Source organism: Gordionus sp. m RMFG-2023, chromosome 1 (genome assembly GCF_954871325.1).
Source record: "Gordionus sp. m RMFG-2023 chromosome 1, tfGorSpeb1-WG-v2, whole genome shotgun sequence".
Taxonomy (NCBI): Eukaryota; Metazoa; Nematomorpha; class Gordioida; order Chordodea; family Parachordodidae; genus Gordionus; species Gordionus sp. m RMFG-2023.
Window position 1 is genome coordinate 31,321,996 of NC_088775.1, and position 12,190 is coordinate 31,334,185.

Sequence of the window (12,190 nt, forward strand, 5' to 3'; positions counted from 1 at the left end):
TCGATATTGATTTTAAAATAGAAAAAAAAGTTTACCCAAATTTTAAACAAGATTGTCTGGTGAAAATTGGTAAAAAAATAATAATTTCTAACTTAGGATTAGATATTATGATATAAATTTTGCATATTAATTTCTGACCCGATGAACAAATGTAATAAAATGCCAATTTGCTCCTGTTTTTGGGGAAGAATCTATTATTACCATATGTTTTTCTATGGCATATACTCAGGCAATTTTAATTTTACAATCTATATTTTTACCCATTTACATCAAAGAAATTTAAAAAATAACAATTATGACAATTGTCACTTTTCTATAGTACATCTTCACTAAATTTTTATTTAAACATGTTATTATTACTCATTTTAACATATTTTCGTCAACAAAAACAAAAAACTTAAAAAATAATGATTATGACAATTGTCGCTTATCTAGAGTACATCTTCCCTAAATTTTTATTTAAACATGTTATATATACTTATTTTTAAATATTTTCGTCAAAAAAATTCAAAAAACTTTAAGAATAACGATTATGACAATTGTCACTTTTCTTTGGTACATCTTCACTAAATTTATGTTTACACATGTTATTAATACTTATTTTAACATATTTTCGTCAAAAAAATTCAAAAATCTTTAAAAATAACGATTATGACAATGTCAATTTTCTATGGTACATCTTCACTAAATTTTATTTAAACATGTTATCAATACTTATTTTAACATATCTTCTTCAAAAAAATTCAAAAAACTTATAAAATAACGATTATGACAATTTTCACTTTTCTATGGTTCATCTTCACTAAATTTTTATTTAAACATGTTTTTAATACTTATTTTAACATATTTTCTTCAAAAAAATTCCAAAAACTTATAAAATAACGATTATGATAATTGTCACTTTTCTATGGTACATCTTCACTAAATTTTTATTTAAACATGTTTTTATTACTTATTTTAACATATTTTCTTCAAAAATATTCAAAAAACTTTAAAAATAACGATTATGACAAATGTCACTTTTCATTGGTACATCTTCACTAAATTTATATTTACACATGTTATTAATACTTATTTTAACCTATTTTCTTCAAAAAAATTCAAAAAACTTATAAAATAACGATTATGACAAATGTCACTTTTCATTGGTACATCTTCACTAAATTTATATTTACACATGTTATTAATACTTATTTTAACCTATTTTCTTCAAAAAAATTCAAAAAACGTATAAAATAACGATTATGACAATTGTCACTTTTCTATGGTACATCTTCACTAAATTTTTATTTAAACATGTTTTTAATACTTATTTTAACATATTTTCTCCAAAAAAATTCCAAAAACTTATAAAATAACGATTATGATAATTGTCACTTTTCTATGGTACATCTTCACTAAATTTTTATTTAAACATGTTTTTACTACTTATTTTAACATATTTTCTTCAAAAAAATTCAAAAAACTTTAAAAATAACGATTATGACAAATGTCACTTTTCATTGGTACATCTTCACTAAATTTATATTTACACATGTTATTAATACTTATTTTAACCTATTTTCTTCAAAAAAATTCAAAAAACTTATAAAATAACGATTATGACAAATGTCACTAAATTTATATTTACACATGTTATTAATACTTATTTTAACCTATTTTCTTCAAAAAAATTCAAAAAACGTATAAAATAACGATTATGACAATTGTCACTTTTCTATGGTACATCTTCACTAAATTTTTATTTAAACATGTTTTTAATACTTATTTTAACATATTTTCTTCAAAAAAATTCAAAAAACTTTAAAAATAACGATTATGACAATTGTCATTTTTCTATGGTACATCTTCACTAAATTTTTATTTAAACATGTTATTAATACTTATTTTAACATATTGTCGTCAAAAAAATTCAAAAAACTTTAAAAATAGCGATTATGACAATTGTCACTTTTCTTTGGTACATCTTCACTAAATTTATATTTACACATGTTATTAATACTTATTTTAACCTATTTTCTTCAAAAAAATTCAAAAAACCTATAAAATAACGATTATGACAATTGTCACATTAAAATATTATCCTTAAAAAGATCATATAAAATCATCAAAAAAGTTTCATAAAATCCACCTCATTTAATAAAAAATAGATAATTTTAAAAAAATGATAAAAAAATTATAAAAGATTTCACCTAAAAGATTGTTTATTTATCTAATAAAATTTACAATATAATTCCTCAATAAAAGATGTATTTATAAAGAAGATTGTGAAAATCACTAATAAATTATATTAAAAAGAATATTTAAATAAGTTATTGATTAATAAAAATAATATTCTTATTTTTATTTAAGAAATTTTTACTTTATCATGTAAAATATAATTATAATTATACATAGTACATACTCGGAAAAAAAATATATATATATATTAAAACATAAACGTTTAATTATAACGAAAAAATATTTTTTTTTGTGGTTAAAATCTAAATATAGTTGCGATGCAAAATATATATAAATTAACAAAATAGTTTTTAATATAAAACAAATGACTATATTTGATAAACTAGGAGTGAAATAGGAGTGTTTCGAAGAAACATTTGTAGTTCCCCTTTAGGATTTCAAATTGGACTTTTTGTTTAAGAGATAGGGACTCGTTTTTAACCCCTGTCCTTAACGAAATTCTTCTACCCAATTGATTTAAGAACTTTAGGGATTGGGGACCGGGGTTTCCAAGGACGCTAAAAATTAGGGGAATAAATATAAAAGAGTTAGGGAGGAATCTATATTTATTAATCTTATTGGTTTCTTGTAGTTCCAAGGGGTCGGTATTTCCGTTAGCCGGAAAGGTAACACAAGAGACGTCCCACACAAGTCTTTTGCCGCCGTGCCAAGACGTTAAAGACATGCCGTCAGGGCGCTTACCGTCAGCATTTAGGAGACCCAATGGCTCCAAGCTATTGGGGAAACCGGCCGAAATCAAGGCTTTGCCGATTAACCTATTAAGGTTGTCGTGCCTCAGGAAACGGCCACTGACTTTGAGGCACGAGAAACAATGTCTAGAGAAAGGATCAACCTGTTTGTGACAGGCAGCACAGGTGTCCACAGAAGGGATAAAGCAACCAAGCCTATGGCCAATGGCAGTTTGAAACTCATCGTCTGTGAGTAACGTTTCCTTTTTACCACTCGGAATTGCGTCTAGCCATTCATGGCCGTTAGAGTTTTTTTTGCGTTTCTGAGCAGTTGAAGGTTAGTTAGCTCAGGATACATACAAAGTTTTTCAAACGAGCATTGAAGCATAGGGACCAGGAAGCTCTTTAGATGACAGGAAATTGGCTGCTCGGAGCCTTGGGTGATTAGAGTAAGCCACTCTTGTTTAGCTGAAGATAGAAGGGGATCGTCCAACTCGATAAGCGAGGAAATAGAATCGGCGAAAGATATTCGAGATGAAAGAAAACACGCAATTGCCATAAGGAAGGGGGGTGACAATCCCAGTCCACCCCGGTAAGCGGGCATAGAGGCGAGGGACCAATTGAAATCGGAAAAATTTAAGCCTAAAAGGGATTCGATAAAATGTTTAAATTTTAATTCGAAGACCTTAAGGAGAGTATTGTACTGGAAAACGGTGGAAGATTTAAATAAATGTAAGAATTTAGGTAGAAAAAGACATTTTTGGTGAGAAAGAAGAACTGATGCTTGGGGAGATGAGGAAGATTCTTGAGTGAATTGGAAAGGGACTGGATCAAATCGTCAAAAGTTTTTTGACAAAAGGAGGTTGAAAAACCGATAGGGGAACCTAAAAGACAGAGTTCCTCGTGCGGAATGATTGTAAAATCTAAGGGAGGAATAAAATCCTTATTGTTGAGGGAGGAAATTTCACACTTTTTCCTATTTAGGGAAAGACCAATTTTCGAGGCTTCCATTTCAACGTACTCTATGGCCGACATAACATTGGATAAAGAACCGCCAAAAGAGCCATCGTCGAGATACCATAAATTAAGGTCTAATTGGAAATTAGACTTTAAATTTTTGATCAAATCATGAATCCCAATAGTAAAGAGCAGGGGGCCTAGAGGATCACCTTGCTGTATCCCCTCTTCGGAAGATATGGAAAATTCCCCGAATTTGAGTAACGAAGGGAATCCATAACAGGAATTAAGGAAATTCCCATATTTTGGGAAATGGTGTAAAAAAGATGGTAAGAATGCCCTCCTATGGATGGTGTTGAAGGCATTTCTGAAGTCTAACTTGCAGAAAACCTTATCGGCCTCAGTATTTATAAAAATACGCGCAACATGTGAGGCCACTTCACACCCACCTCTCACTCCAAATCCTAACTGTGAAGGAAATAAGAAGGAACTGGCCTTAGGCCGAATCCTATTTACAATAGCCTTGGCGACTAAACGACGAAAGAATGACCTTATGGCTATGGGTCTAACGCCGCCATCCGGTTTGGTCAAGGAGACAAGACGGGCGCCAAAAATAATTGGACGAATGCAAAGGGGAACTTCGCGTACGAGGATATTATTGCACAGTTCGGTTAATGCTTTCAACAAAGGGTCGATGAAACCACTATCAGAGCATTGAATTAGCTCCACAAAGAAACCAGGTCGGAAGCCGTCCAACCCACCTGTCGTCCCTTTTCTAAAGGACTTTAAGCACTTAAGTACTTCGTCACAGGTAAAGGGAATAGGGGAGGAGGCATGCGGGTGGATGTTAAAAGGGGACGCTCGTGGATGTTTTTCAAGAAGTTGTTTAAATATGGTAACGTTGATAGGTGAAATAGAGTCATCGGAAGACAATATTCGGGCCGCACCGCTAATATCTCCAAGATCTAATTTTTCGGAGATCAATTTGTGACGGAAGGAGTTGGGGTTTAAAGCGTAAGAAGGAGAAAATTCATCGATAATTGTATTTCCAAAATTGGAAACTTTTTCCTTAATTAAGGCAGATAAGTTATTTATTTTATTTTTGGGTTTAACTAGGACTCGAAAACAAAAACTAACCAGGTCTAACCATAAGGGTAGTGAGGAGAAATCCGAATTCAAATTATTTATAAGTGACGTGAGGAACCTTGAGATAGACTCTCGGGCGGCTATAGGGATCCTAGAAAGAACTGGGGGCATGCGAATTAAGGAATAAACAAAAAAAAAATAAAAAAAAATTTTACAATATAGCAGCATATTATTTTTTTTATTAAAATAACATCAAATAAATAAATTTATTTTCATTTCAAAATATAATAATATAAATAAAAAATATTAAATCATATCATGTTTAGTTGATAATAATAAATAAATAAAATAAATTATTTTACTAAAATAAATAAATAATAATTAATACTAAGCATCTATGCAGAATTTTGACTAATTTAATTTTAGCAGATTTATATAGGCTTAGCCGATTTTTTAGCCGATTTTTAGGCTTAGCCTTATTAGGCTTAGGCGTAGTTTTTAGCCGATTACGCAACACTAAGTCCAATAAATGAAACACATTCAGGTGAAAATATATTTAAAGCCTTTGTTAAAATAATTAAAAATTATAATTTAGAGAAAAATATTTATATAACTTTAGATAGCAACTAATAATAAAACATTTATTGATACATTTTCTTTAAAATATCCATTAATAAAAATAGGGCACATCCGATGCTTTGCACATGTAATTAATTTAATATCCAAAGAAATTTTAAAAATTTTAGATCCTTCAATTCTAAAACTAAGAAACATTATTAGAATGATTTGTGATTCCCCTAAAAAATTAAATTTATTAAAAAATATATGTAGTTCCCTACATCCTCCCCTAAATTTTTAAAAACCAAAATTGGATTGTGAAATAAGGTGAAATAGCACCTACCAAATTATTGAAAGGGGCTTATTGTTAAAGCCTGCTATAACAAAATTAGTTAATGAAGTAATAACTAATATTAAAATTATTCAAGAAAAACAAATATCAGATGTAAACTAAAATTTATAATTAGGTAATAATATACTTTGATAACATATAGGAAGAATGGGAGGATCTTATGAAAATTAAAGCTATCCTATTGCCTTTATATAAAACTACAAATATGGTATGTGGGGAGAATTATCCTACTTATAATTTGGTTATACCTTATTATATTTTAATTCTTGAACATCTAAAAAATGAAAAACCTGGTTTCTATAAATCCTCTAACAATAGTTTCAAAGTAGCATGTGATAAATTGTTGGGCTATTATAATTTAACTGCCGATGATACAATAATAACCACAATATTAGATCCCTGGCTTAAAATAGAATATTTTAAATCAATATCTGTCGATTATGATATTGATATATCCAAGTTAATGGACTAATTTAAAGAGATTTACAATAGATATACAGATATTTAATTTACCCCCATTTAAATATGATTTTATTTTATAAGCTCATAATTATAACTGTCAAACAAATAAGAATGAAATTCAACAAAACAGGCTAGACATTGTTTTTAAACAAAATAATATTCAACTGTGTGAAATAGATTTTTATCTGAGTGAACCAAGAGCAAAGAGTGATACTGACGCGTTAATGTGATGAAAGGCGAATGCATATCGGATCCCCATACTCTCGAAAATGGCAAAGGATTATCTATCTATACAAGGAACATCAACTGCTTGTGAAAGGCTTTTCTCAGTTGGAACTAATTTATTGCCAAAAAACCGCATATCATATAAAGAAAATATAAGAAAAACTCTTTGCCTTAAAAATTGGCTTAAATTAAAAATTAAATTAATAATAATACATTTTAATTTTGTTTATAACTTGATTATATATTATTTATTATCAGATTATTGATTACATATTATTATAATTTTTTTTGTTTAAAAATCAAATTTGTAATAAAAAAATTTGTCAATATATTTGAGTATGATTTATTTTATTAAAAAAATTAATTCGAATTATTCGAATATTTCGAATAATTTGAATCGAATACAAATAGTAGATATTATTATTCGTACGAATTTAAAAAGTAAATTTTATTCGATTCGTTTAAATGAATCGAATATGAATAATGCACTATTCGATTCGAATTCGTTTTTGAATATGCCTATTTAAAATATATATTTATTCTTAAAGTTCCTACCTTTTTTAAAAATACTCCTTTTTATTCTTTCAATAAAAAATACTAAACGAGGTTTTCTATTTTTCTATTTTTATGATTTTATATTTATTCCAAAAAATATACATACGGTATTTATATATTTATTAGATTATTCTATACTTATTCACAAGGATCCTATTTTTTTTTTAAGTTTGCCAATTGATCCCTCCGAATGGTATTTTATTTTATTCCTACCTTATAAAATTAACTTGAGAATTATTTTTTTTACTTTAGAAAACTATCCCCATCTTATTTCCTCTTTATATTTGTTCAAATATTGATATATCAGCCATTAGTAATGAACAAATGAAATAAACCTTAGAATATCAAAATAGGCTTGATAAGTCCCCCCTCCCCCCAAATTTTTCTGATAATATCCCTCCAACTACTAGATATATGCATCTAATATTGACCCATCTACTTGTTTAGAGTATTTTAATGTTCGTTTTATTTCAATAATAATATTTATTTATATTTTTGCCTAATTTCTTTATTTGTCTAGGCTAACCCAACCTTAATCCCTCACATTGCTACAAAACATGATGAATCTATTAAAGATAAGCAAAGAAAATGATAACGAATAAACAAACGCCTTGCCCGTTCTAGAGTTACTGGTAGACAAAATAATAAAGAACTACGCTTGAAATTAACTCCTCTGGAGGTTTATTTTGTTTTTTTTATCTTATGTTTTATATTTATATGTTTATTTTATTTTCACCCAGTTGTCTCCAAATGATATTTCTATCACCACTACCACAATCCCTATGCCACCTCTGCCTACTTTATAACAAATATAAGCATTCAATTCCGTACTATTATTCACTTCACTAGGAGTTATTATAAATATTACTTTATCCGATTCTCTGAGAAACTTTCATGATTATTTGGAAGAATGTTCAAACGTGGTTGTGCAGTACGGCCATTTTCATCAACTTTATTAATGGAAAAATATGCAGTAATTCTGTCGTGGCCTTTATAACAATTCTTACTACCTTTTTATGGTTGAGTTAACCTTGTCGTTCATGGTTCTATTTTAGAAGGGCTACCAATGCTGAAATTGACAGAAATATCATTTTGCGTTTTTCTTTTACCAGTATCCCAAGGCATAAGCATATGCCTCATCTTTATCAGGACCTATGTGTTTTGTTCACTGCTTTGGTAATCCGTCATTACTTTCATCTACACGCCTAAATGATATGAAATTGTACATTAATTATTTCCTCTCCAGACGACCTTCCAGATTTATTTTGTCCCTTTTCCATCAAAAATAAAAATGTCAACAAGGATTTGCTCTTAATTTTATCAAATACACAACATAATAATTATTCCTCATTATTTTTTTAAAAAATTAGCCTAAATTTATATGTCAATAAAAAATATTTTCTTAAAAAATATATATATATAATTTGCATATAAGTTTCATTAGTGTTTAATGGCATTTTTGTAATTTAAATAGATAGCATTTTTTTTACTTAACATAAAATTATAGACAAATAATTTGGGAAATGCAAGACATACATTAAATTTATCCGAAAAGCTACAATAACCTTATATAATAAACAACAATTTATTTTTTATATATAATTTTAATTGATCATTTTACCAAAAAGTATAAGAGTCAGTTATTTTTATTTTATTTGTCATGATTCTCTGATAAGTGGTTTGCCCAGGCCTTCCCAGTTTCCCTTAATACGGAATTCGCATGTTTTTTTTTACATCTTAGACTAATTGGTAAATCAGATATTTCCCCTTGATAAATCAATTAAAAATTTAACTATCTCCGAGGTGGGAACAAAATTATATTGGATACGACTGGGCTTGGAACCTCAAAATCAATATTAGCTTGCACCTGACATTATCTTTTATAAATTATTAAGGGTTGAGCTGGGCTTGATAAACTTTTTTATAATTATATGCTTCCTAATATTCTGAGCTTGGACCTGGCATGACATCTATCGTAAAAAATGAATAAAAATCTCATTCCCCGTCATTTTTGACGGGTTTTCTACTAGTTAAAAATTAATATTCATATTATTCATCCCACAATGTCCCTGTAAAAGATATTTTCTGATGTCCTTATCAATATTTTATAGTTTTCTGCAAAATATATAATTTGCTATATTGGTAAAAATTATCTGATTGTCATATGATAATTGATAAAATTAGATATACTGTAAATCTACGACATATAATATTCCACTGTTATTGTGCTTTAATTTTTTTATTTAATTTATGATTTAATTTTATCAATAGTTTTATAATTATATTTTACTTTTATAAAATAAATAAATTAAAATTACTCACTTATAAAAAACTATATTTGATATATTATATTATTTAGTAATTTTATATTATAATACATTTCACTTTTGTATTAAGACTTATCTTTGGCTTATATTCCATTTCTTAAAAAACATTTTTGGTTCACTTTTTTTTATATATAAATGCTTTTTTCCAAAAATGTATAAATTATGATGAATAGTTTTATAAAAAAATATCAACTTTTACATTCTTTCTTTCAAATTATTGTTTAAGATATATGCATACATTTTTGGTGGTCAGGGAGTGGGGGGAGGACTAAGGGGGATATTTTTTATTAGCTTAAAATGATATTCATAAAAAGTGATAAATTTCTGAAGGGGGTGGGAATTTCCCCTTACCCCCCCCCTGGCTACGCCCATGCTAACCTTTGATAAAATATGGAGACGGAGACACTGAATTTACATGAGATGGTTAGAGTTTTATTAACATTCATACATTCCATCTTTATTTTTATTAATATTAATCTTTTTTTTTTTTAAATAAACTGCATTTGATTTTTTTATTATTTTTGTATTTAAGGTTAAGATTGGGATCTAATTGGAGCGTTTGAGCAATCGAGCTAATGAGATTTTTATTTTTAATTTATAGTAATTTTAAAAATTTGTAATTAAGATGAAATCGATCACTCGATGGCTTAAATTCTTCAATTAGGGCCTTAGTTTACGTAGCCTTGCATAATTTTTAATAAATAATTATAACAATCGTCAAAATAATAATAAATAATATGATTATTATTATATGGGAAATTATATTTTTTTTCTATGATGTAAAATTTTCGATCATTATTAAATTTATATAAAAATTTGAAATTATTATGGAATTATTTTGGAAATAAAAAATTTTTAATTAAAAATAATTCCTGTAGTTAAATTAGATATTAAGATAGTAAGAAGTGTTATATACAGGAGCAAGATATCGACCGAATTGATCAGGATACTTATCCTTGGTAATTGTGGTTACCAAAACCCAAAGGTAAAAAAAAAATATTTTTATATATACATTTAAAATAAAAATTAAACACAACGCAGTGCTACTAAAATTCTAAGAGATGTTATTTAATTTTAATTATAATAATAGGCATAATGTTTTTAGCAAGTTTCGTTCCGCAATGATTTGTATTATAAAGCTCTAGAGGTTTGATAAATTTGATTTAATTGGTCATTTATTTGCGTTATTGTTACTTTTCATAATATATGTATTATTCACAATTGGTAAAAAATTGATAAAGAAATATAGAAAAAAATGCGACTTCCTGTCATATTAACTGTGAGTTAAAATGCTTTCGCGACAAAAAATTTGTTTTATAAACCGGAAACGTAAAAAAATACATCTAAGCGGTTTTGGATAGGAAACTAAATTCTGAGTTCAATGATATAATAATATTCAAAATTACGTTTAAGATGTTAGCCTTTCCCTTCTAAAATGCTTTCACAACAATTTATTTTTTGAATGGGAAACGTAAAAAAATACATCTAAGCGGTTTTGGATAGGAAACTAAATTCTGAGTTCAATGATATAATAATATTCAAAATTACGTTTAAGATGTTAGCCTTTACCTTCTAAAATGCTGACGCGACAAAACAATTATTTTATGAACCGGAAACGTAAAAAAATACATCTAAGCGGTTTTGGATAGAAAACTAAATTCTGAGTTCAATGATATAATAATATTCAAAATTACGTTTAAGATGTTAGCCTTTCCCTTCTAAAATGCTGACGCGACAAAATTATTTTTTGAACCGAAAACGTAAAAAAATACATCTAAGCGGTTTTGGATAGAAAACTAAATTCTTAGTTCAATGATATAATAATATTCAAAATTACGTTTAAGATGTTAGCCTTTCCCTTCTAAAATGCTGACGCGACAAAACAATTATTTTTTGAACCGAAAACGTAAAAAAATACATCTAAGCGGTTTTGGATAGAAAACTAAATTCTTAGTTCAATGATATAATAATATTCAAAATTACGTTTAAGATGTTAGCCTTTACCTTCTAAAATGCTGACGCGACAAAACAATTATTTTATGAACCGGAAACGTAAAAAAATACATCTAAGCGGTTTTGGATAGAAAACTAAATTCTTAGTTCAATGATATAATAATATTCAAAATTACGTTTAAGATGTTAGCCTTTCCCTTCTAAAATGCTGACGCGACAAAACAATTATTTTTTGAACCGAAAACGTAAAAAAATACATCTAAGCGGTTTTGGATAGAAAACTAAATTCTGAGTTCAATGATATAATAATATTTAAAATTACATTTAAGATGTTAGCCTTTCCCTTCTAAAATGCTGACGCGACAAAACAATTATTTTTTAAACCGAAAACGTAAAAAAATACATCTAAGCGGTTTTGTATAGAAAACTAAATTCTGAGTTCAATGATATAATAATATTTAAAATTACATTTAAGATGTTAGCCTTTCCGATCTAAAATGCTTTCGCGACAAAAAATTTGTTTTATAAACCGGAAACGTAAAAAAATACATCTAAGCGGTTTTGGATAGGAAACTAAATTCTGAGTTCAATGATATAATAATATTCAAAATTACGTTTAAGATGTTAGCCTTTCCCTTCTAAAATGCTTTCACAACAATTTATTTTTTGAATGGGAAACGTAAAAAAATACATCTAAGTGGTTTTGGATAGGAAACTAAATTCTGAGTTCAATGATATAATAATATTCAAAATTACGTTTAAGATGTTAACCTCTCCTATCTAAAATGCCTTCACGACAATTTATT

The 12,190-nt window shown here is 27.6% G+C and overlaps 1 protein-coding gene across 1 annotated transcript; it reads right to left on the reverse strand.

The window, feature by feature from the left end:
* Positions 1-2,563: 2,563 nt before the first annotated feature.
* Positions 2,564-5,123, reverse strand: LOC135924185 (uncharacterized). Its single transcript, XM_065459233.1, has 3 exons — positions 3,614-5,123; positions 3,304-3,551; positions 2,564-3,232 (listed from the first exon to the last, which is right to left on the reverse strand). The coding sequence occupies exons 1-3, from the start codon at positions 5,121-5,123 to the stop codon at positions 2,564-2,566; spliced, it is 2,427 nt and encodes an 808-aa protein (XP_065315305.1).
* Positions 5,124-12,190: the final 7,067 nt, after the last annotated feature.